This window comes from Herpailurus yagouaroundi, unplaced genomic scaffold, assembly GCF_014898765.1.
Source record: "Herpailurus yagouaroundi ecotype Mexico unplaced genomic scaffold, PumYag 188, whole genome shotgun sequence".
Taxonomy (NCBI): Eukaryota; Metazoa; Chordata; class Mammalia; order Carnivora; family Felidae; genus Herpailurus; species Herpailurus yagouaroundi.
In genome coordinates this window covers 974,809-995,815 of record NW_024412419.1, presented here as the reverse complement: position 1 = coordinate 995,815, position 21,007 = coordinate 974,809, and the positions used below count along the sequence as shown (strand labels likewise).

Genomic DNA, 21,007 nt, shown 5'->3' with positions numbered 1-21,007 from the left:
GAACTCACGGACCTCGAGATCGTGACCTGAGCTGAAGTCGGACGCTCAACTGACTGAGCCACCCAGGCGTCCATCTTTCTGTCTTTTCTTTTTTTCTTTTTTTAAATGTTTATTCAGTTTTGAGAGACAGAGAGTGAGTGGGGGAGGGGCAGAGAGCGAGGGAGACACAGAATCTAAAGCAGGCTCCAGGCTCTGAGCTGTCAGCACAGAGCCCGACGCAGGGCTCAAACTCACTGTCTGCCATATTATGACCTGAGCCAAAGTCAGACGTTTAACCAACTGAGCCCCCCAGGAGCCCCAAGGTAGAACTATTTTAATGAGGGATTTGTGTCACTGACTTTTTTTGGAAATTTTTATCATAAGTGAACCTAAACATCCAGGAGTTATGTTGATTTTTTTAAAACAAAGTCACATTATTGGTGTTGATGTGTATTTGGAAGCCTGTTTGATTTTGGATAACGTCACTGCAGCGATCACATTAACTCTGCTTACAGAAATACGTATTCCTCAGTGAAGGTAAACGAAAAGTGTTAGGTATAAATATTTTCCATCACAGTTGGCATAATGTATTGCTTTTTAGAACAGGACAGGACAGAATAGACTAGAATAATGTATGAACATTATTAAGCCTTGTCGCTCATTTTAAAAATGAGGGAAAGGCCTTCTGTTATGTATTTATTTATTTTAAGTGCTATGCAAGTTCCAGAAGGAAGGTTTTGGTTTCTGACAAAAGTAGGTTTGGTTAGCTGATGGCCAGCATCCGTAGTGTGTGTATGTGTGTGTGTTACTTTTATTTTTTATTTTGTATATTGTGCTTTGGGATTGAATTAATTAGGAGCAAGTTATCATTCACTCTGCAGACGTATTTAGTGTTACAGTTTGGGGGACACTTTGGTTCTCACTTACAAGGATATTTTAAAGTAACACTTGAGGAGCCCCGTCTGCTGGCTCACTCCCCATCAAGGCACCTGCTCTACAGCCTCTCCCCCCCTCTGTGGCTGGCCTGGCAGAAGGCGCCCCAGTCACTGGCGAGGGCTTGGGGCAGGGTCCCTGGTGAGGAGGGACCCCACCTGCCCATCTGATCCCCTCCTGGGCAGGAGAGTGCGCTCCCACAGGCACCGCTGAGGACACTGTGCAATTTCAGTACCGGGGAGCTGTTCTGAAGTTAACCGGTTATTTCTGCCTTTACACGTAGTCAGTGGTTTCAGACGTTGAGTATTATTAGTTGCCTGTGTAAGGCCTAAACCTCCCCTCACTGATATTTCCGGATGAAGTTGGGCAAGAACTCCTGCTCCAGGCGACTCTGACTCTGTGTGGACTCATCTGTACGCGGCCCGTTACTGGAGGCGACCAGCACCCACTTACTCCCGTGGAGCCCACGCGTCCTCACAGACGCACACTCGTCCACAGTAGTTTGGTTCAGTCCTTGCAAAGTGACCCAGCACCGGGGGCTTGTTTCCGCCTTCTTTTGAAGAAATGAGCCCAGAAACCCCCGTCCGGAAGTAGAAGGGAGAGTAGCGCCTGCCAGGACCGTAGTGGCCGGGGGTGAGGCCATCTTCTGTCGGCTTCCCACGTATCTGTTCACTCCCGGTGATCCTGAAGTGCTGTGGTGTCCACTTACATCGGAAGAAACTGAGGCGGAGGAAGGTTGCCAGCTCAGCTTGCTCACGACCACACAGCTAGTGAGTGGAGGTTGACAGAGTGGCCGCTGGCCAGGCCTCTGTGGCGGGCGCTGGGCTCTGCATGGGTGGGCGAGCCCTGCCTGGTCTCTGGGGTCGCCTCGGCACATTTGCCCAGACGGAGAAGTGGGAGCCGCTTAGCTGGATGGTTCGAGGTAGCCCTGCACCAAAACCCACGAAACCCAGTGCAGTAAGACGCACGGTCCTTTGCAGATGAAGTACACAGTGTCACAGGCGTTAGGACAAACGTGTTCTTGGGGGGACGAAAGGGCGAAAGCCTAGCCCCCAGGTAACCAATGTGCAGGGAGGGCCTTACCGCGGTCCCAGGCTGGCACCTGTGTGTGCTGACCGGTCGCTGGGCGTCCACAGCAGGCAGAGGCACCCAGGGCGCCAGCCTCTTTGTCTGATGCTGAGATCACCTCGTATTCACCATGGCCCTTCAGGGCTCATGAGGATGGTACCGGGGGCCAGTCATGTCCTCAGAACCCGGGCCCTTTGGGGACGGTCCTCACCCCTGGCAGGTCCGTTCAGGATGTGGCGGACTCTGCGAAGGGCCATCCAGCGTCTGTGGTGGCTCCCCGCCTCTGCCTTGTGGCCCCCCCCACCAGCCGTAGGCTAACAAAACCGGGCTGTGTCCCGTGTCCTTACGGACTCTGCAATTCACACTTTACGTACTTCTCCTGTGTCGTGAGGTGTTAACGTTCTTCTGAAATTTTCAACCAGTTAAAAATGTAAAACCCATTCTTAGCTTGCAGACCATCTCAAAACAGGCAGTGAGCCAATTCTGTGACTCTTCTGACATGCCAGCAGGGGACCCTGGTGGGGGAGGTCTGCAGGGCACATGCAGGGTGCGAACTGTCCGCTCCCCAAATTGTTTCCGGGTCTCTCAAAATGCCGCAGTTACAGCGTCTTATGATCAACGCATACTACATGTTTGTGGGGAAATGGTTTTATTCCCTTCGGGCTTTGAAGCGAGTGTACTGGGAACGAGTCGCAAGCCATGCTCCCAGAACCAGGGACTGGTCTGAAGACAGAGCAGTGGTCAGCGGCGTCCCGTGTGTGGACACTGTCCCTCCAGGAGGGTAACCGCGCTGCCGTGTAGATGTGTTGTCCGTATTCTAATACAGTCGTTGATTTTAAAACCCTCTCCCTGTGTCGACATAATTCTTCTTTCCACCTGGAGTTACGGCGTCTCGTGTGTGTGCTAATCCTCGCCTCGTTTCTTGTTTCAGCTATTTGTACAAGAATGAGATCCAGTCAATTGACAGGCAAGCGTTTAAGGGACTTGCCTCTCTAGAACAACTGTAAGTGTCCCTCCCCCGCGCCTGACTGCCTTGGATGTCACCCGCCCTCTTGCCTCTCGTAGGGAAGATGAACTAAGTTTGCTGTCTGCACGATGCATGTCTGTACTAACGGGGAGTAGGGCGTGTGTGCATGCCGATTGGAAAAGCGGTGGTTGACTCGTTACTCCTCTGTCTGTCTGACCCCCACCCACCCGGTCCTGGACGGGACTGGTTTCTGCCCAAGAGCAGCCCGGTGCTGAGCCCCCGTGATACAGAGATCAGCGAGAGCCAGTGGCCCCTGTGTTCATGGTGCTCCCGAGTTAAGGGACAGGCTCGCACACAAGTGAAGGGCCTTCGGGGAGAGGCACCCGGGGCGCCGCGGGGCCAGCAGGTGGTTTTTATTGCCCGCCGGTTCCTTTTGTGACTCTGCGCACGTGCAGCTTCCTTCGTTTATGACGTCATGATTTCGGAGAAAATAAACTTTTTCACGTGGTTCTAGTTAGCGTGTGTGGATGTCGTTTCCGTGGCCGCACAAGAAGTCCTCCATTGCTGTGAAGTCAGCACGTTTGTTTCTAAGTAGAATTCCAGGCAACGGGAGTCTCTTTCTGGTTTGTCTGTTTGACTTTTCAGCTGTGGAGCTGGAACAACTTGGAGGATTCCAGAACTGCCCGCAGTTTAGTCGCACAGCCGGACGGGGCCGGTTGCTGTAACGGGGGGTCTGCCCACGGCCGCCCGCGCGTGTGCGTGTTTCCTCGGCCGGCCGGGCGCAGAGCCTGCACGGGGACCCCCGGCAGGACTGGGGCGCAGGCACCCCGAAAACAGTGCCTCAGGGCACACACGGTGCTCGTGTGTCGAGGCCCTTTTGATTCGGGAGGGACCTGCATTCCTCAGCTCACTGCGCGTGGCTTGTGATGTCAGGGAGGGAAGGGGTCGTACGGAAGTGTTTGCATAATCTTCGCTTCAGAGAGAAAGGGACAAAAAGTTCAGAGCTTTGCAGAAACACACGGAAGTGTCTGGAAAACGTCCAGGTGGAGGAGAGTTTACGAAGGGACACACTCCCCCCCGGGACGGGGCAGTGAGATCATCGTAGCCGACACCTAGAAAATCGCGTCTGATTTAAGCGTGCTGGAAAGTTGAAGCAGGTGGAGCTCACCCTGACGGCGGGGGGTGGGGAGGCCAGCTACCTTCCAGGAAGAAAGGGGCAAAGTCTGGGGGAAGTGAGGCTTACTGGACCAGGAGCCCCGAGCAGCGTCTCTAACCAACCGGCTGGAGACGGTGGATCCTGGGTCCGGATGCCTTCTAAACCCCGGGTTAGGGAGTTAGGGTCCCTGCCACCGGGACTTCATGCCCTGAAGGTCGGCGAGAGTGTGACAGACCCAGAGACACGTAGGACCAGGCCCCCCACCACGGGGAGGACTCTGTGCGAGGAGACGGGGCTGTTCTGGTGGGTGTGCCTGGGCTGCGGTCTGGGGTCGCGTCCCCATGCCAGGAGCCCCTCCACACCCCCGGGACGAGCCCGGGGCCACCGGAGTCTGCTGAGCTTCTGCCCAGCGGGTTTCTGGGAGGCCCGCATCGTGTGTGGTGAACGCGTGTGGCCAGACGCAGAGAGCGTAGATGGGGTTGGGGCTCATGGCCGTCTTGGGGCCGTGGGGGGGGGTGGCCCCCAGGCTGCCCGGAGCCCCGGGGAGTCTCTCCTGCCTCCTCCACCTCCTCCCTGGGCGGCTCCCCCAGGACTCCCCCTGCCTGCCGACGGGGGTCCCCTCCAGGAGCCTCCTGTGATGGCCGCTGACTGTGGATTTTCTCCCCGTGTCCCCTCTGTTCCCTGCTCGTGGGCTTCCCACCCTGGTGTGCGGGGCGATGGGCAGGGACCTGTCCGCGGGTGTCACGGAGGCGCGGGAGGTGGATCTGGCAATGACCTGAGACTTGGCGGGGAGTGGGGCGGGTGGGGGACACCGTGCACCCTCCCAGGGAGCCAAGGACAGGAACAGAGGGCAAGGGAGGACAACTGAACTCTGGTGACCCAAGTTACGGTAATTTCAAAGTTAGTGGAGGTCTCCGAGTGATCTGGGTGCGTTTCCAGAGTGCTTTCCGGTGTTTGGGTTTGGGGTGAAGCCTGTAGCTGCTGGGCCCAGCGTCCCCTCCCAGAGTCAGCCTGTGTGAAGGCGGGGACCCCCCTCCTCCTCGTGTGGGTGGGGGGCTTGCGGCAGGAGCACCCCGTCCTAAGACCACTTCTGGTGTTTTTCTTAAGGGGAAACACACCAATTTCCAAAGTGAGAAAAGCAGTAATTGAGGAAAATGAGGAGAAATTAGTTGTGGTGAAAAATGTGTAAATTATGGAAAGTTAAGGGGACATAGTAAATGTAATATAAATGCTGGATGTTCTGTGTAATTAGCACATAATCTTACTAAGCCTGGTGCTGTGTTATTTTTCCTGTAGTTCTTTCCAGAGCTGACGGTATTGTCACCCCCACATTAACGTACACGCGTATCCTCCCCTAAATTCACATACAGACTAGAAGGTTTGAATGACGGCGTGCACCTACTTAACGTGTGCTGCAATCGAGAGTATTTTGGCTTTTTTCCTGCGAAGGTCCGTGTGCTTTGCAAGCAGGTCCCCGGGCTAAGCAGCCAGGCCCCAGGCCTGAAGGGGACTTGGTCAGAGTCCCTGCTGTCCGTCTTACAGTCTGTGCCCAGTTTTTAATTGTATTTCATCTTACTATGTGATTACTTCACGTGTTTTTTGCACAGTGTAGGAAATCTAGAGAGTCACCTATTGACATACGAATTTGAAATGACTTAGGAACCATTTTTTTGAGCAGAAAATCTAGATCAGCAAAAGTAAAATTGTTTAAAATGTTTCTTTTCTCTTTTTCCTTTTGTTTAAAAACTTGTCTAGATACCTGCACTTTAATCAGATAGAAACTTTGGACCCAGAGTCATTCCAACATTTGCCGAAGCTGGAAAGGCTGTAAGTTGATTTCGTCTTGCCCTCCCTTCTTCCCGCTGGTCCCCGGGGGCCGCGTGCCCTCAGGTTCTGTGATGGAAAGGGGGCCACTGCCTGTCCAGACACCTGAGCAAATCTCTGTTCCTTGTCTAACAGTTCAGAAGTGGGACTTCACAATTTTCTCTTTATTTGGAGATGGTGATAAAATAGAAAAAAAAAATCGAATTGTTTTCTAAAGTAAATATTGTTCTCAAGTTCATTTGTATCCCATAAACGCAGTCGCTGAGGTATTGTTTACAACTCACTTACTTGACTGCTTGTACTCTTTTCTACACGTGTAAGAAGCGTTTTTAAAAGTTGGTTTGCGGTTTTCTCTCTTTCAACAGATTTTTACATAACAACCGAATCACACATTTGGTTCCAGGAACATTCAGTCACTTGGAATCCATGAAGAGACTGTAAGTGTGTCTTTACAGAAGCCAATTCCCTGCCATTGGCCGGGTCCTCAGCCGGGTCCTGAGCCGGGTCCTGAGCTGGGTCCTGTGCCAGGGGCTGCGGGGTATGTCACATGCAGAAAAGCACAGGGACACCCAGAGGGCACAGTCAACCCTCCCGGTGGGCACAGCCAAGAGCCCCCGGGACTCCGGGGGTGTGCCAGCAGGTTGACCCCTTCAGAGGCCAACAAGACATGTTTTAAAATCAGTTTCACATTCTTCAGATTAATTTTTAATTCCATGTTGCGTATTTTGGTGGTGGAACCACGTCCGTGTAGGACTCTGTGTCCTGTCCCCAGCCCTTGAGTGTTCGCAGAGCTGGGCATTCAGTAAACTGGTCCCCCGGTTTCTAAGACCTCTCAACACCCTTCTTGTACCGAGTGGTGTATTGTAATAGAAGGAAGGGATGTTAGTGCCGGTCGAGAACGTTGCTTGACGCCCTTCTGTGTTTTCCTCCGCGGTCAGGAGGGCCGCCGCTCTGCGGTTGGCCGTCACCGAGCGTAAGGAGCTCGACATCAGGAAAAGGGGAAGATCATGCTAATGAGCCCAGGTCCAGAGCGAAATAAGGTGAAATAAGACAGCCTCCCTCGCTAATTAGGGTTGCTTCTGGACAAAGAAACGAGCCAAAGTCAGATGGCGTTCTGGTGAAGGTGGAGGGGCACTTGGTGTTGAGGGAGCAGGGAGGTCGCCGGAAGAGCAAGCTTAGGGCCGGGCAGGCAGGCGGGGTCCCCGGGGTGGGGACCTGGCCGGCGGCCTGGACGCTCCTGGCCGGCCTGTGTCCGGCAGGCCCCGCACAGGCTCACGCGTCCAGGTCGTCCGGGGTGGGCTCGTCCCCACGTCTCACCGTCTTCCCTGTCCCAGGAGACTGGACTCCAACGCGCTGCACTGCGACTGTGAAATCCTGTGGCTGGCGGATTTGCTGAAAACCTACGCCAAGTCCGGCAATGCACAGGCGGCCGCCACCTGTGAATACCCGCGACGTATCCAGGGGCGCTCGGTGGCCACGATCACCCCTGAAGAGCTGGACTGTGGTGAGTGCGGCCAGGGGCCGAGGGGGACCCGGAGCCCCGTGCTGGCACCCAGGGGGTGTGGTACGCACGGCCCTGCCCACCTGCAGGGATGGCGTCCCTGCATCAGATCCTTGTAGGACTGACAGGGACGCTCCTTGGCAAAGCCCTGGTCTGCACACAGCATCTCTCAGTGCCTGTGGGGTTTCTTGGCTTTTGTTTTCAGGCTCCCCTGCAAAATGAGCAAACTGGGTCACACTGTCCCTGCCTCCCCGTCCCTCCCACCCCGGTGCACACAGGCTGCAGCTGCCGGCTGCCTCTGCGCACTGGGCTGGGCCTCCGGCCTCGGCCCCGAGACACAGACCTCCAGAAGGGCCAAACTCCGACGGCGGGGCAGAGCCCTGCAGTGCCCAGGGCCTGGTGCGGCTGAGCCTTTTAATTGCAGCACTGTTTTGGGGGGCTGAAGCCCATTTCTCTAAAGCATCATCGTTTTTTTAGTGTTGAAAATACATGTAACGAAACTAGAAATCCGCAGCTTTTGTGAGTAACCAGCCAGCGTCTGCACTCCTTTGTTAACTGTCCTTACACGTGTGCACCCGTCTGTGCACCTGCCCGGTCTCAATAGTGTGCGGCATCAGAGGCCCTGTTCACGTGTGTGCGTCCTGTGCGACTGTCCTCCGGCAGGAGCCATGCCGCACGCAGGCAGCACTGCTGGGCTGTGTGCGCCTCACAGACGAGGCTCTTTCCTGGGACAGAGGCCAGAGGCCGCAGCTGAGAGTGCCCGGCTGACCCCTGACATCTACACGCGTGTGTGTGTGTGTGTGTGTGTGTGTGTGTGTGTGTCACCATCATGCACCACACGGTTGGTGTCCCAGAGCTGCCCTGGGTGGTCCTGCTCCCCAGCTACCTCTGACTTAACCAACAGGACCCCAGTTCAAGGGCCACGGGTTTTGTCTGCCTCCTGCCACCGTATTCGTGGAGAAGGAGGACATGGGGCAGCCCCCCCTTAGCAGATTGGAGGAGGCAGCTCGTTGGTCCCAGGGCCATAGGAGTGGGACGCGCACGTGGGAGGACAGAGGACGAGGACGCGCTACTGTCCTGCCTTGCACAGTAGAACTTTCTGCTCTCAGGAGTGCGTTAGCTAAAAGGCTTTGTTTTCTATTGCTTTATTCACCCAAAGCAGCTGTTCCTGGAGTTTGCTGTGTGCACAGGGGTCTCGCCGGGTTTATCTGAGGGTCAGAAACGCTGGGTAAAACTCGGCCTGTCTCCCAGGAGATGGCCGTCTGTCATCTTCGTGGGAACATTGTGGTTGGGATGGATGTTTGAACACTTGGGATTTTCTCTTAAACCTGAGATCTGGTTTGGGTTCTTGCTGACTCTAACGGGACTGTTTAAAACCAAGAAGATCTGCATTTCCTTCTTGGCACAGAAAGGCCCCGGATCACATCAGAGCCCCAGGACGCAGATGTCACCTCGGGGAACACTGTGTTCTTCACATGCAGAGCAGAAGGCAACCCCAAACCCGAGATCATCTGGCTGCGAAACAAGTAAGTGATTTTCACTGTCCGCCCAGATGCCCCGTCTGCACCACTGGGCATGTGCCCACGCCGCCACCCTGTGGGCCCCTCGACACTCTCGGCCTCTCTGGTGGAAGGAAGGGTCTAAAGGAGAACGTTTCTGCATCGTTTCTGCTGTAAGGGGCCATCCGTTACTCCCCCTGCCTTGGGTGAGGGGCGTGAGGGAGGCTTGGTTCTCCGCCGGATCTGGGGGGAGGGCGGTCACTGGGGCTTCGAAGCTGGAACCGTCCTCCTGGGTGAGGAGGGCTCCTTCCTGCTGGGACAGCGTCTTCAGGGACGCCCATCAAGTGGGCACTTTTGTAGTTAGTTCCTTGCACTGCACGTCTGATCGGCCTCAGGAAATGAGCGTCCTCCCTTCTGTCCGCAAGCATTTTGGGGTGTGTGGGGGCACAGGTGTCGGAGGACGTGGCTCCCGGGGCCTCGTGTTAACGTGGAACGCTTTCCAGCGTGCATTCTGAACCGACTCCTTGAAAACAGATTGTTAGCGTGAGACCCCCTGTCATTGCTTCTGTGTTCATTCTCACGAGGACACGGACAGGCTTTTCTGCGAATCTTGGCTGTGGGCGTTTATACTCTGAGCTCGCTGGCCATTCAGTCGTAACAGGGCGCAGAGGACCCTCTGGTGACCGAGCCCAGACGCCCGCCCAGCCGTCGTCCCTCCCAGTGCTGGGCCATGTTCGCAGAGAAGATGCGCAGGAAGCTGGGGAGCTTGGCATCGGAGAGCCATCGGGTGCAGGAGGGGCAGCACTTTCCTGCCTGTGAAGTTTGGGAGTCTCGTCTACACCTGGGTTTGTCCTTATGACCCGGGCCCGGTGCCGTGCAGGATGTGAGCAGTGCCAGCCTGATCCTCAGAGAGGGTGTTCTCTTGGATGGCTCTGGAGTTGTCAAGATTTAAAATCCTGAGTTAATACAGGAGGAGTACATGTGTATTTGAAAAGTAGAAAGGCATGAATTCGGCTGAGCCTTTTCCATTAACCCCAGGCCTGGTGTCTGGCGCTGGGCTCTGCCTCCACCTGCCAGCCTCCCCTGTGGGTCCGCCTCCCCTGCTGACCTGCCTCCCCTGTTAGTCCACCTCACCAGTCGGCCTGCCTTCCCGACTTGCTGGCTCATCATGTTTATGGAAGGGAGCTGGGCCAGATCAGTAAGTCTCTTACGTTTGGAACCTGGGGGGACTCTTGCTTCCATCCAGAAAACCCCGTGGATGAGGACGGATGTCACTTTCGGTGGGTTGGTGCAGGGAGAGAGGTGTGTGAGCCGGGAGGGGAAGGGGGCTCTCACACCTGGCCGGGTCTTCAGCCGAGAGCCTGTAGGTTTCTGAGTGGCGTCCATAGGGAAATGCTCACAACAATGATGGTTTTGTCAGTCAGTGTATGTAATTATTTGCTTTAATGATAGCAAATGTTTCTGTCCCATTTTCTTGAGTCAGTTTGCCAGAAACCAAGGAAAATGTTTCTTTTGAATTTTTCCCACTATTTTCATTGTGTCCCTTTGGAAAGAGGACCGCTTTGAAACTTAAAAATATTTTTTGTTTTATTTATTTATTTTTATTTGAGAGAGAGAGAGACAGGGAGTGTTGGGGAGGAGCAGAGAGAAGGAGAGAGAATCCCAGGCAGGCTCCATGCTGTCAGCACAGAGCCTGACTAGAGGCTCAGTCCCACAGACTGAGATCATGACCTGAACCAAAATCGGGACAGAGTGGGACCCCTGTACGACCACGCCACCCAGTTGCCCAAACTTTAAAATCTTTATAGACTGAAACTGAATAGTAAAAGTAACCAGGAATTAGTGATGCACTAGGCCCGCCCCTGTCCCAGACATGGTAATGATGTGGGACACTGTGTCGGGGGTGGGAAAGTGTCCTGGAAAGGCCAGGCATGGCGTCTCTGCCTCCCCATGTGCTCAGGTGTCTTCCGGTGTGGATTGGGCCTCCTGGAGCTTTCCGAGTCTGAGCGTGCCGGGTTTGTGTCTTTGCAGCAACGAGCTGAGCATGAACACAGATTCCCGCCTCAACTTGCTGGACGACGGAACCCTGATGATCCAAAACACACAGGAGACAGACCAGGGGATTTACCAGTGCATGGCGAAAAATGCCGCCGGGCAGGTGAAAACACAAGAAGTCACCCTCAGGTACTTTGGGTCTCCAGGTACGTGGAGAGGACGCCACATGAGGGTTCCTTCCAGAGCTGCCCTTGCTCGTGACGCACAGGCTCCCTCCCTGCACCCAGCTGGGCAGGGCACGGGTAGGACGTGGGCAGGGCATGGGAAGGAAGTGGGCAGGATGAGAGCAGGAAATGGGCAGGAAGTGGGTATGATGAGAGCAGGAAGTGGGTAGGGTGAGGGCGGGCATGGGCAGGAAGTGGGCAGGATGAGAGCGGGAAGTGGTCAGGGCATGGGCAGGATATGGGCAGGAAGTGGGCAGGATGAGAGCAGGAAGTGGTCAGGGCATGGGCAGGATATGGGCAGGAAGTGGGCAGGATGAGAGCAGAAAGTGGGCAGGGCACGGGCTGGGCATGGGCAGGGCCAGGGCAGGGTGTGGGCAGGGCGCGGGACCAGAAGTGGGCAGGAAGTGGGCAGGGCGCGGGACCGGAAGTGGGCAGGATGCTGGCTGGAAGTGGGCAAAGCGCGGGTGCGCTAGTCTGCAGCGAAATTCCTTCACCCGGAGATGTCGGAGCACGTGGTCCTAGGTAATCCTCGACCTTTGCTCTGTTTTTTAAGAAGAAATTCAGCCTGATGTTTTCTTAAAATGAGTCCATTTGTGTTTATTGTCATGAGCAACATATTTAGATTTATAAGTTTTGCATCCTGGGACGATTTATCCAGTCTTTTTTGTATTCTGTGCCTAATTTTGGAATAATTGCCCATCTTCTGTTTCCTGCTTCCACTTTGGAAGCCACAGCGTGGTTCCTTGATGTCAGTGATTCCCTAGGATAATATAAACGTGACCTTAAGTTACCAGAGTCGATAATCACCGCCTACTGTTGTCTCCAAAGTAGGCTGTGTTCTGATTTTTCGGTGTATGAAACATTTTGTGCTTTGTGTGTTGTGTGGTCATAGCATAGTTAGCACTTCTGAATCTTGCCCTTTCTTTCTCACTTGGAGCTGGAGTCAGGCGGCAGCCCCTCATGAGGACCAGCTTTGGGTTAATAAAACTTGAAGGAGATTTATTTCCACATTCGACTGATGCCAACTCTCTGTCCACATTGGGTGCGCAGTTGTACCCAGAGCTGTCCTCGCCTTTGCCTCTGTTTCTCCACAGGCTCTGAACAGCCACTTCTCAAACCACAGTTGCACGTGCCCTCCGGGTGGGCTTTGACTTTGGGGTTCTTGCCCCTGCAGATGGCTTTGTGGTCTCTAGCTTGCCATCCTCCAGAAATGCTAATATTAGGATCATTTCTGCACCTTCTATTATCTGTTCTTTAGATATGTGTTTAGCACAGAGTAAACATTAACCGAACACGAAAGGCGCAGAAATGTTCTTCTGTGTGTCTTTCTTCATCCCCTAAATTCACGCCTCCAACCCCACTCTCCCAGATTATGGCTAGGGCTGCCTTCTTCGCCCCCGCCTTGCTTGTTTTTCATCTCAGAACGTGACTGGTTCTCTTACTCTCTCCTTTTCACAGCTGCGTGGAATTCATGATCTGTGGCAATGTGATCTATTTAACTGGTTCTTTGGAGTTTCTGAGGTTTTTCCTCAAATCTTTTGCTGTTATCAGTCCACACCATCCCTTTATCCAAAACCTCTTGGGTCTGATATCATTTGGAAATCAGAAATTGGGGGAATTTCAGCAGGGCCACCTGGTACGTAATCTGTTTAACTGGCTCGTGGGGTCCCGGGCACCGCCCTGTAGCCAGCGTATCCGCGTCCCACAGCGAGCTGCGTGCAGTCACGTGATGAGGAGTAAGTTAAGACTCTAGACGCTTCTCGTCAGATTAAGTTTTACAGATAAATTATGAAAGATGTTTTGTGTTCAGAGCGTTTTTGGATTTCGGAATTGGGGAGAAGGGTGTCGGCCTGAATATACATCACAGAAATTTAAAAAGCACCCTTTTGGGGTACAAACCTTGTTTTACATGCTCGCAAACTCCTAGGAGAGTGATCTCTGGGTAACGGGGTGTATGACTTCTCAGTTCTGACGTGTGTGGCCACGTCACCGCAGGCGGGCCGTGGCGGTTTATGCCGCTGGTGTGTGAGCTCTGTGCTGCGTGGACGCCCTCACAAAGCAGGTCGCTCGGGGCACAGACTTTCTTCTGGATTTAGAGCTGGAACATACTAGCTCAGCTAGCTTGTGCTTTCTTTTTGCATAGGAAATGGGTTATTTTTATTTGTTCTAAATACAGTTTAAAAACAGTGTTTCGTGCTAGTAAGAGGCTCTGGCAAGATTTGACTGGACTGACCCAGTGTACTTAGAACGAACAGAAGTAAGGATCCTGCCTGGGGCTGCTCCGTCCACGCTGAAACAGGGAGCCGCCCGGCCATCTGTTGGGCACTGACAGCCCTCATCCGAGGCAGCACATCCTTGCCGGCTGCACGTTCTTTAAAAGAGAAAGAAGACGAGAGAGTGTTGATTAAACTGTTTGCTTTATTTTAAGGCCAATAGATGGAACGAGTGGCCTGGAGAGAGAGAAGCCCGCGCAGAGCCCTGTTGCTTGGCCAGAGGAAACTAATCCAGAACTTGTGTTTCCTTGTGACAGCCCGACCCGCTTTTGTAATCCAGCCACAGAACACGGAGGTGCTGGTCGGCGAGAGTGTCACCCTGGAGTGCAGCGCCACAGGCCACCCCGTGCCGCGGATCACCTGGACCAAAGGGGACCGCACGCCCCTGCCTGAGGACCCTCGCGTGAGCATCACCCCCTCTGGCGGCCTGTACATTCAGAACGTCCAGCAGGACGACAGTGGGGAGTACACGTGCTTCGCATCCAACAGCCTGGACAGCATCCACGCTGCGGCTCTGATCATCGTCCAGGGTGGGTCGGGCCCCCCTCGTCGCTCGCGTGCAGACCCTCTCCCCGCCCCCAGCGCACTTCCCACCTCCGACTTCCGTGACTTTGGTTTCCGAATGGAGACTTTTAGGACGGTTGATTTCTCCCGGGGCTTTATCTCTGGCCGTGTTATCTGTGGCACGTAGGGCACCTGGCGTGTGTAAGGCGAACACACGAGTGTGGGCGGTGTGCACGGGCGTGTTGAGTCCATCAGTAAGCCTTGCATTCAGCTCGGAACTTCCCAGGAGTAGGTTTGGCTCCAGCTGCAGACGGGACCTGTCGTTTTAAGAGCTCAGCTGTGTGTTTCCTAACGTCCGACTGACTCTTAGTGAGTTTGTTGCCTTGTTAATAGATTACACAGTGAGGCGTTTGAGGAGAAGCTCTGAGCCAGGAGAGTGCAAAATCCCGAGAGATCAGCCCTCTCCCGATGTGTCTGTCTTCCCCAGCCTCCCTCCTCCGTGGAAGCCCCCTCCCTTGCCGTCTGCTGTGAGTCTGTCCTGCTGCCTCTTTGGGCACGTAACCGCGTGGTGCTGTCGTCTGGTCGTTACTGTTGCACGCACGGATCTGTTCTGGGCTTAGGGCTGTGTGATTCACCCCTCCGGCAGCAAACCAGCTCCCGTCCCCACGTACAGCTGGGCCAGGTGACGCTTAGCCACACAAGGACGAGCGGACATCGCACGGCGACAGGAGCGGGACCCCCTCGTTAGCCTCACCGCCGTCCGCACACTGCGTGTGCGGTGGGGCTGAGTCAGCAGAGGTCTCTGAACGTCTCCCAGCGTCCCATGCCCTTCTGCCGTCATGCTGTTCCCTCTCTGGCGCCCCCCTGTGGCACAGCTGGCCGCTCGGGGCCGTGGCGCCTGCCCGGAGGGAGGACCCTGATGCTCCTTCCAGCGGTTTTACCCAGATCCACCTCTGAAATGATCTTTCCCATGTTTTTCCTCCCGGAAGCTCTTCCCCAGTTCACCGTGACCCCTGCGGACAGAGCTGTTATTGAGGGCCAGACGGTCGATTTCCAGTGTGAGGCCAAGGGCTACCCACAGCCGGTCATAGCGTGGACCAAAGGAGGTAAGAGCCGCCTCGGGAAGTCTGTCTGCCCTTTCCAGGCAGCCCCGGAGCCCCTGCCCAGGCCCGAGTGGTGGCCGAGCCAAGGCGTCCCGGCTGTGGGGACCGTCAGCGTGTGTGTGTCCCAGCCTCGCCTTCGCCCACTGCTGCCGAGAAGGACACGGGGAGGAGACTGTCCACGAAGGCGCTGGCGTGGCCTTCTGCTTTCTTGCTCCTCCCATGTAGTCTGTGTCTTGCTTTTGATCTACACTGAATTAGCATCTCGTTGGGATTTAGCAGCATGTAGGATAGAAGTTTCTGGAAACTGATTGTAGCACATGTCTGTTGGAAGCTCATTTCCTGGGGCTGTCGTGCTGTGTTTCCACCTGCGGTGAGGTCACACTGTTGATCTCCACCTGTCGATCATGCTGATTCCCCGGGGCCACCTCTCCTGCTGCAGCTGGTGAACCGCAGGGCAGATGATGCAAAGACACAGACTTCTCCCGGGGCACTGGCAGCCCGGCTGGGAAGGTGGGGGGAGGAGAGGTGGCCCCCGGGCTCCGCTCTGGGAGTGACCTTGAGAACCTGCCTTGAACCGGAGGGCAGCTCCCCTAAGGGGCCCTTAAACCAGAGGAGCACCCGGGCAGGTGCGGCAGGAGCTAACGCCTGCACCTCTATTCTGGGCAGGAGGGGCTCCGCCAGGGCATGTGCCCCCTCACCTGGGGTGTCCTTCGCTTCTGAGTAACTCCCGCCCTGCCCCCTACCCCGTGGCCCGTCCTCGGGCCGATGTCACACACGCCCCCTGTGTCCTGACTCCTGTGTGTTTAGCCTGCGTCCCTGCCATCCGCTCCTCCCTGCTTCTGGGCAGTTTCTCAGAGGTGGGGACGGGTCTCTTGTCCCTGACCTGCCGCACGCCCCGTAGGCTGGACCGTCGCTCAGGAGGTGCTGACCCAGGGGCCCTGCTTCTCGTTTGCTCCGAGAACGTTCTGCTGACCGACGTACCCGAGTCCTGCCTCTAACCCACCACTCACTGCGTGTCCCACTGACTGGCGCCCCCATGCCTTTCAGGGAGCCAGCTGTCCGTGGACCGGCGACACCTCGTCCTCTCCTCGGGAACGCTCAGGATCTCGGGTGTGGCGCTCCACGACCAGGGCCAGTACGAGTGCCAGGCTGTCAACATCATCGGCTCCCAGAGGGCTGTGGCCCACCTTACCGTGCAGCCCAGAGGTACGCGCGGCTCCCTCCTGGCGGACCCGCCGCTCTGTGCGGATGCGCCGTCCGGAGACGCGGGCCTTCTGCGGCCAAGGTTCCCGTCACTGCTCGCGACAGAGCGTGTCCTCTTCCTCTGAACACCCGTCCCTCGTACCTGCTCGAGGTACAAGGTGTGCGTCCCGCTCGTGGAGCTCCTCGTGGGGAACCCTACGAGGCCGGCTTGTCCGTGCTCTGGGGCCGATTCTTCCCGCTTCACTGAACGGCTCTCATATCCTTTCCGGGATGGCCAGGGGTCTGATAGCTCCTGACCCGTGGACGAATCCTGAGAATGTCCCAGGGATTCTGTCTCTCGCCCCATTGTCCCATGAGCCTTCACACACGTCTTCCTTTTGTCCTTTGTGGGTGCGTGGTCTGACCATTCTCTCCATGAGAGGCGCCCAAGCCGGAGTGTGGCTGGTGCTGCACGGTCCCCAGCCCCTGGGGGGGGGGTCCTTCCCTGATGGTTTGGGGCCTGGGCTGTCTTCCTGTTACCCAGGCGGGCTGGACTGCTCTCGGCTGGCGCTGACCTTCCCATTCCCGACGGGCAGCATGTGGGATGGCCTGTTGCATGAGATCCTGTGGGTGGTCCCTAAAGGGCACCAGGACTTCCCACGTGGGCGTGGGCCAGGATCCTCACTTTCCTGGTGAGGAAAGCTCTTCTCCTAAGTGTGCGTTTCCCATCCTAACCATCAGGCTCTGTCCGGGGCCCGTGACGTCCCGGTCCCCCCGCCCCACGTAGACAGGAGCTGGTTAGGGCTGCGGTCTGCTCTTCAGACGTGCTCCTCAGGTCCAGCGTGGGCCGCGGGCAGACCATCTCCCCTTTCCTCCGGCCCTTCGGCTGTCTGCAGACAAGGCTAGGAGGCAGAGTGACAGGCCGAGACTGGCAAGAGGGCCCTGGGTCTGGCCTGGCTGCGGGCAAGGGGCTGTGCTATTCTGAAGCCTTTTGCTGTAAATCACGAGTGTCTTGGGGTTTCCACCGTGGTCAGCCAGCTGCCCCTTGCTTTACAGTTACCCCGGTGTTTGCCAGCACTCCGAGCGACAGGACGGTGGAGGTGGGCACCAACGTGCAGCTCCCCTGCAGTGCCCAGGGGGAGCCTGAGCCCGTCATCACCTGGAACAAGGTAGCTCCTGCCACGGGCGGGGGAGAGGGGGGTGGCTGCCGGCCGCGCGCTTCCTCTCGGAGTCAGCAGATGCTGCGGGCCCCTTACTGACAGAGCAAAACGAGGCAAATGCACAACACAGCATCATCCTCTTCGCGACCTCCCCCGTGACAAAAGCCAGGAAAACCTTCTGGCTAGATCCGTGGCCCCATAATCCATACAGGAGGTTTTGGGTGTTCTTGCATTCTTCTGTGTTGTTTTTCTGAAGCCCAATGCAAAAGTTCATTTCCACGTTTAGCCATTAGAAACAAGAGTTCGATGGGACGTGTCCCCGGAGGATGGGGTGGCCATGGGCAGGGGTCCCTCGGAGGGAGGCTTGAGTTCCCCCCCACGGTCTGCCAGACTTCACCTGCCATGACCACAGGGGGCCATCCCGCTGGCCCTTGCCCAAGCTCTGTACCTTCCCTACCGTCGTGCACACCACATAGGGGTGTCCTTTCATGAGCCCCCGATCCCCAATCCTGGAGACTCCAAGGAACTTATCTTTGTCTTCTCTGGATCTTTTGCAGGAGTTTAAGAAAACTCTCACCGAATTGGATTAAATGTTCTCTTTCTAGTTTTGGGTAGATGTGGCCGCAGTCCGTGTGACCCGTCCACTCATGAGGTCCTGACAGGCGGTGTCCCCACCCCAGAAAGACAACGCCTGCTTCTTGGTCTTATTCTTAGTATCATTTCTGTTCTGCTTTGTTCCAGGATGGGGTTCAGGTGACGGAAAGCGGGAAGTTTCATATCAGCCCCGAGGGGTTCTTGACCATCCACGACGTCGGGACCGCGGACGCAGGCCGCTACGAGTGTGTGGCCAGGAACACTATCGGGCAGGCCTCCGTCAGCATGGTGCTCAGCGTGAGCGGTGAGTCCCCTCGGCGCGTGTGTCCTGAGGTTGGCAGACATTCTCCCGCGTGGACTCACATAGCAGGAGGGCACCTGGCCCAGCGTACTTGCAGACTGACGTCTGAGGGTTTTCAGGGTTATGGGAAGGCAGGGCACCCCCAGTTTGCAGGGGCGTTGCCGGGATCCTGAGAGGAGAGCCGCCTGCCCAGCCTCACACGCTCTTGGCGGCCACCCCGAGACCGCAGGCCGCTGTGGTCACGTGCCCTGTGCGGCTTTTCTTGATGAGGGGTTTGGTGGTTGGTGGAGTCGTCATCCAAACCCATTCGGGTCTGGGAGCATGTAATTTGCAGTCCCCATCTGGCAGGAGTGGACGCGGCTGGTGCCCCTTCGCTGTACTCGCGCCGGTTCTGGAAGGGGCCACGTGTCCTCCCGGGATGGGTGTCTGTCATCACTGACCGGTCCCACCCCGGACCCTGAGTCACGCCGAGCCCACCTCTGCATCTGCCCCTTGCCTGTTTCGTTCACCTGTTCTGTCCACTTGCTGCCGCCTTCTTCCTGAAGGCTCAGATCCCCGACGTGTCGCCGTCACTGCCCTGTGCCCCGTGGCTCCAGGACAAACCCACAGTGTTAGGTTGGACCCAAAGTTGCGTCTTCTGTACGTCCCGTCAAGCTTCCCCTCCGCCATCCCGAGCGGCCACCACCTTCGCTTGGGTCTGTGTTTTTGCCTTCCTGCCTTCTCCACAGGCTTGTGAGTGCCCACAGGAAGCAATGGGGTTGGGTTGGTTTGTACACCCGCCACCCGCCACGCCTTAAGCCTAAAGCCACTTCTTAAATAGGAACCACGGGGGCTCCCGGGTGGCTCAGTCGGTGAGGTGTCTGACTCTTGATTTCAGCTCAGGTTGACTCCAGAGTTGTGTGATCGAGCCCCGAGTCGGGCTCTGCGCTGACAGTGTGGGGTCTGCTTGGGATTCTCTCTGCCCTCCCCCCTGCTCTGCCTCTCCCCAACTTGTGCTTTCTGAGTCTCTCTCTCCAAATAAATAAAAAATTATTTTAAAAGGGCAGCCTTTTAAAAAAAATGAAAAAAAAAGTGAACCGTTAAGGAATAACTGGAAGCCTGATTTTGGAGGGTTTTTTTAGGGAAAAATATTATTTTCCCCATCGTACATGGTGTGTGAAATGCATGTAAAATTAGATTGGTGAATTTTATGCCTGTGTTTTTTTAATTACAGTTTTTTATACCTGAAGTAATGTTACTTAAATGTGAATTGGTTATATATGAGATTTAAAAATAATCTCCCCACGATCCCACCTCTAAGAAATAAGCACTATTAACGTTTTGGTGAATTTCCTTTATTTTTTCAAAAGGTAGGTAAATGTTTTCGTGTTAGTTTTCATGATTGTCGTTTACAGAGGAAAACAAATTGAAGTGATTCATAATAATGAAACATTGGAGTCATAACATTCTATACAATTATCGTACCCTCTCGTCTAGCACTTGGCATAAAAACATTCGGTTCCAGAACTTAGTAAGTTTGGCTCCGTGTGAGACACACTGCGCGGGGGGTCTGCCTGGGAAATGCTGTTGGGCCACGTGGGTCAAGAGCAGGTAAATGTGTCCCACGCACCATGGCTTGCCCGCTGCGTGCCCGTGTCGGCGGGGAGGTGAGCGTCCCAGGCAGCTGCTCTGTACACGGCTGAGGGCGGGCGCAGGGGTGTCGAGGGCCCGAGGGGCTGTGGCTCACGTGCAGGCGGCGGACGCAGACAAGTAACAGAGCGAACAGCAGGCTCCAGTCGTGATCTGACCGGGAGGCTGGGGCTCGGGGCAGGTGGTCGGGGAGGACCCGCCCTGGGCACGCACATTCTGAGGAGCGGGGCCGCGTGGCCTGGCGCGAGTGGCGGGCGTGAGGCCTGAGGTTGGGACGGGCCGAATGCCAGAGGCCAGGCCGGGTCGGGGCCTCGTCAGCCGGGCTGTAGTCTGGCTTTTATTGCACGGGTGTGGGTTCGAGCAGTTCCAAGGCAGTAAGGACGGTGAGGTGTGGGGGTGAGGTGTGGGGGAGGGAGCGAGGACGGTGTCTGCCAGTGTCCCAGTCGACGTGCTGCCACAGCGCGGGCGTGATGGGCCTGCCGGCCGTGGACCCACGCAGAGCCCGGCGGGCGAGCGCCGTTCGCTGAGATGTCACAGAGCGGGGTGGAGGCTGGGATGAGGCACACGGAAGGTTCTATGTCCACGCGTGAAAAGCACGAGTAAGCTTCAGGGAGAGAGATGGGCTGGTGTGGATCTGTCAGTATTTAGACCACTGCCCCACGTGACCCCCAGGGAGGGCCTGAGGCTGGCCGGGCTCAGCGGGGAGGTCTGGTGGGAAGGAGGAAGCAGCCACACCGCTGCAGAAGGGACAGGGGTGGGGGTAGGCATCAGGAGGCAGGAGTGGGGATCAGGTAGACCTGGTTCCCGTAGGTCCTTGGGAGGTGTGAGGAATCAGGAGGGAGTGTGTCCCAGCAGGAGGGGGTGTGTCCCCAGAGGGAGGGAGTGTGTCCCAGGATGGAGGAAGTGTGTCTCAGAAAGGAGGAAGGAGGGAGTGCGTCCCAGCGGGAGGGAGTGTGTCCGCAGAGGGAGGAAGGAGGAAGCGTGTCCCAGGAAGGAGAAAGCGTGACCCCGGAGGGAGGAAGTGTGTCCCAGGAATGAGGAAAAAGGAAATGTGTCTCAGGAAGGAGGAAGTGTGTCCCTGGAGGGAGGAAGTGTGTCTCAGGAAGGAGGAAGGA

At 56.1% G+C, this 21,007-nt stretch overlaps 1 protein-coding gene across 1 annotated transcript in view; it reads left to right on the top strand.

The window, feature by feature from the left end:
- Positions 1 to 21,007, top strand: part of PXDN (peroxidasin) — a 55,903-nt gene that overhangs the window by 15,123 nt on the left and 19,773 nt on the right. Inside the window, 11 exon segments of the mRNA XM_040495953.1 lie at positions 2,912 to 2,983; positions 5,859 to 5,930; positions 6,293 to 6,364; positions 7,262 to 7,431; positions 8,837 to 8,954; positions 10,959 to 11,128; positions 13,677 to 13,949; positions 14,913 to 15,029; positions 16,074 to 16,232; positions 17,265 to 17,377; positions 18,110 to 18,266. Coding sequence (XP_040351887.1) covers positions 2,912 to 2,983; positions 5,859 to 5,930; positions 6,293 to 6,364; positions 7,262 to 7,431; positions 8,837 to 8,954; positions 10,959 to 11,128; positions 13,677 to 13,949; positions 14,913 to 15,029; positions 16,074 to 16,232; positions 17,265 to 17,377; positions 18,110 to 18,266 — 1,493 coding nt within the window.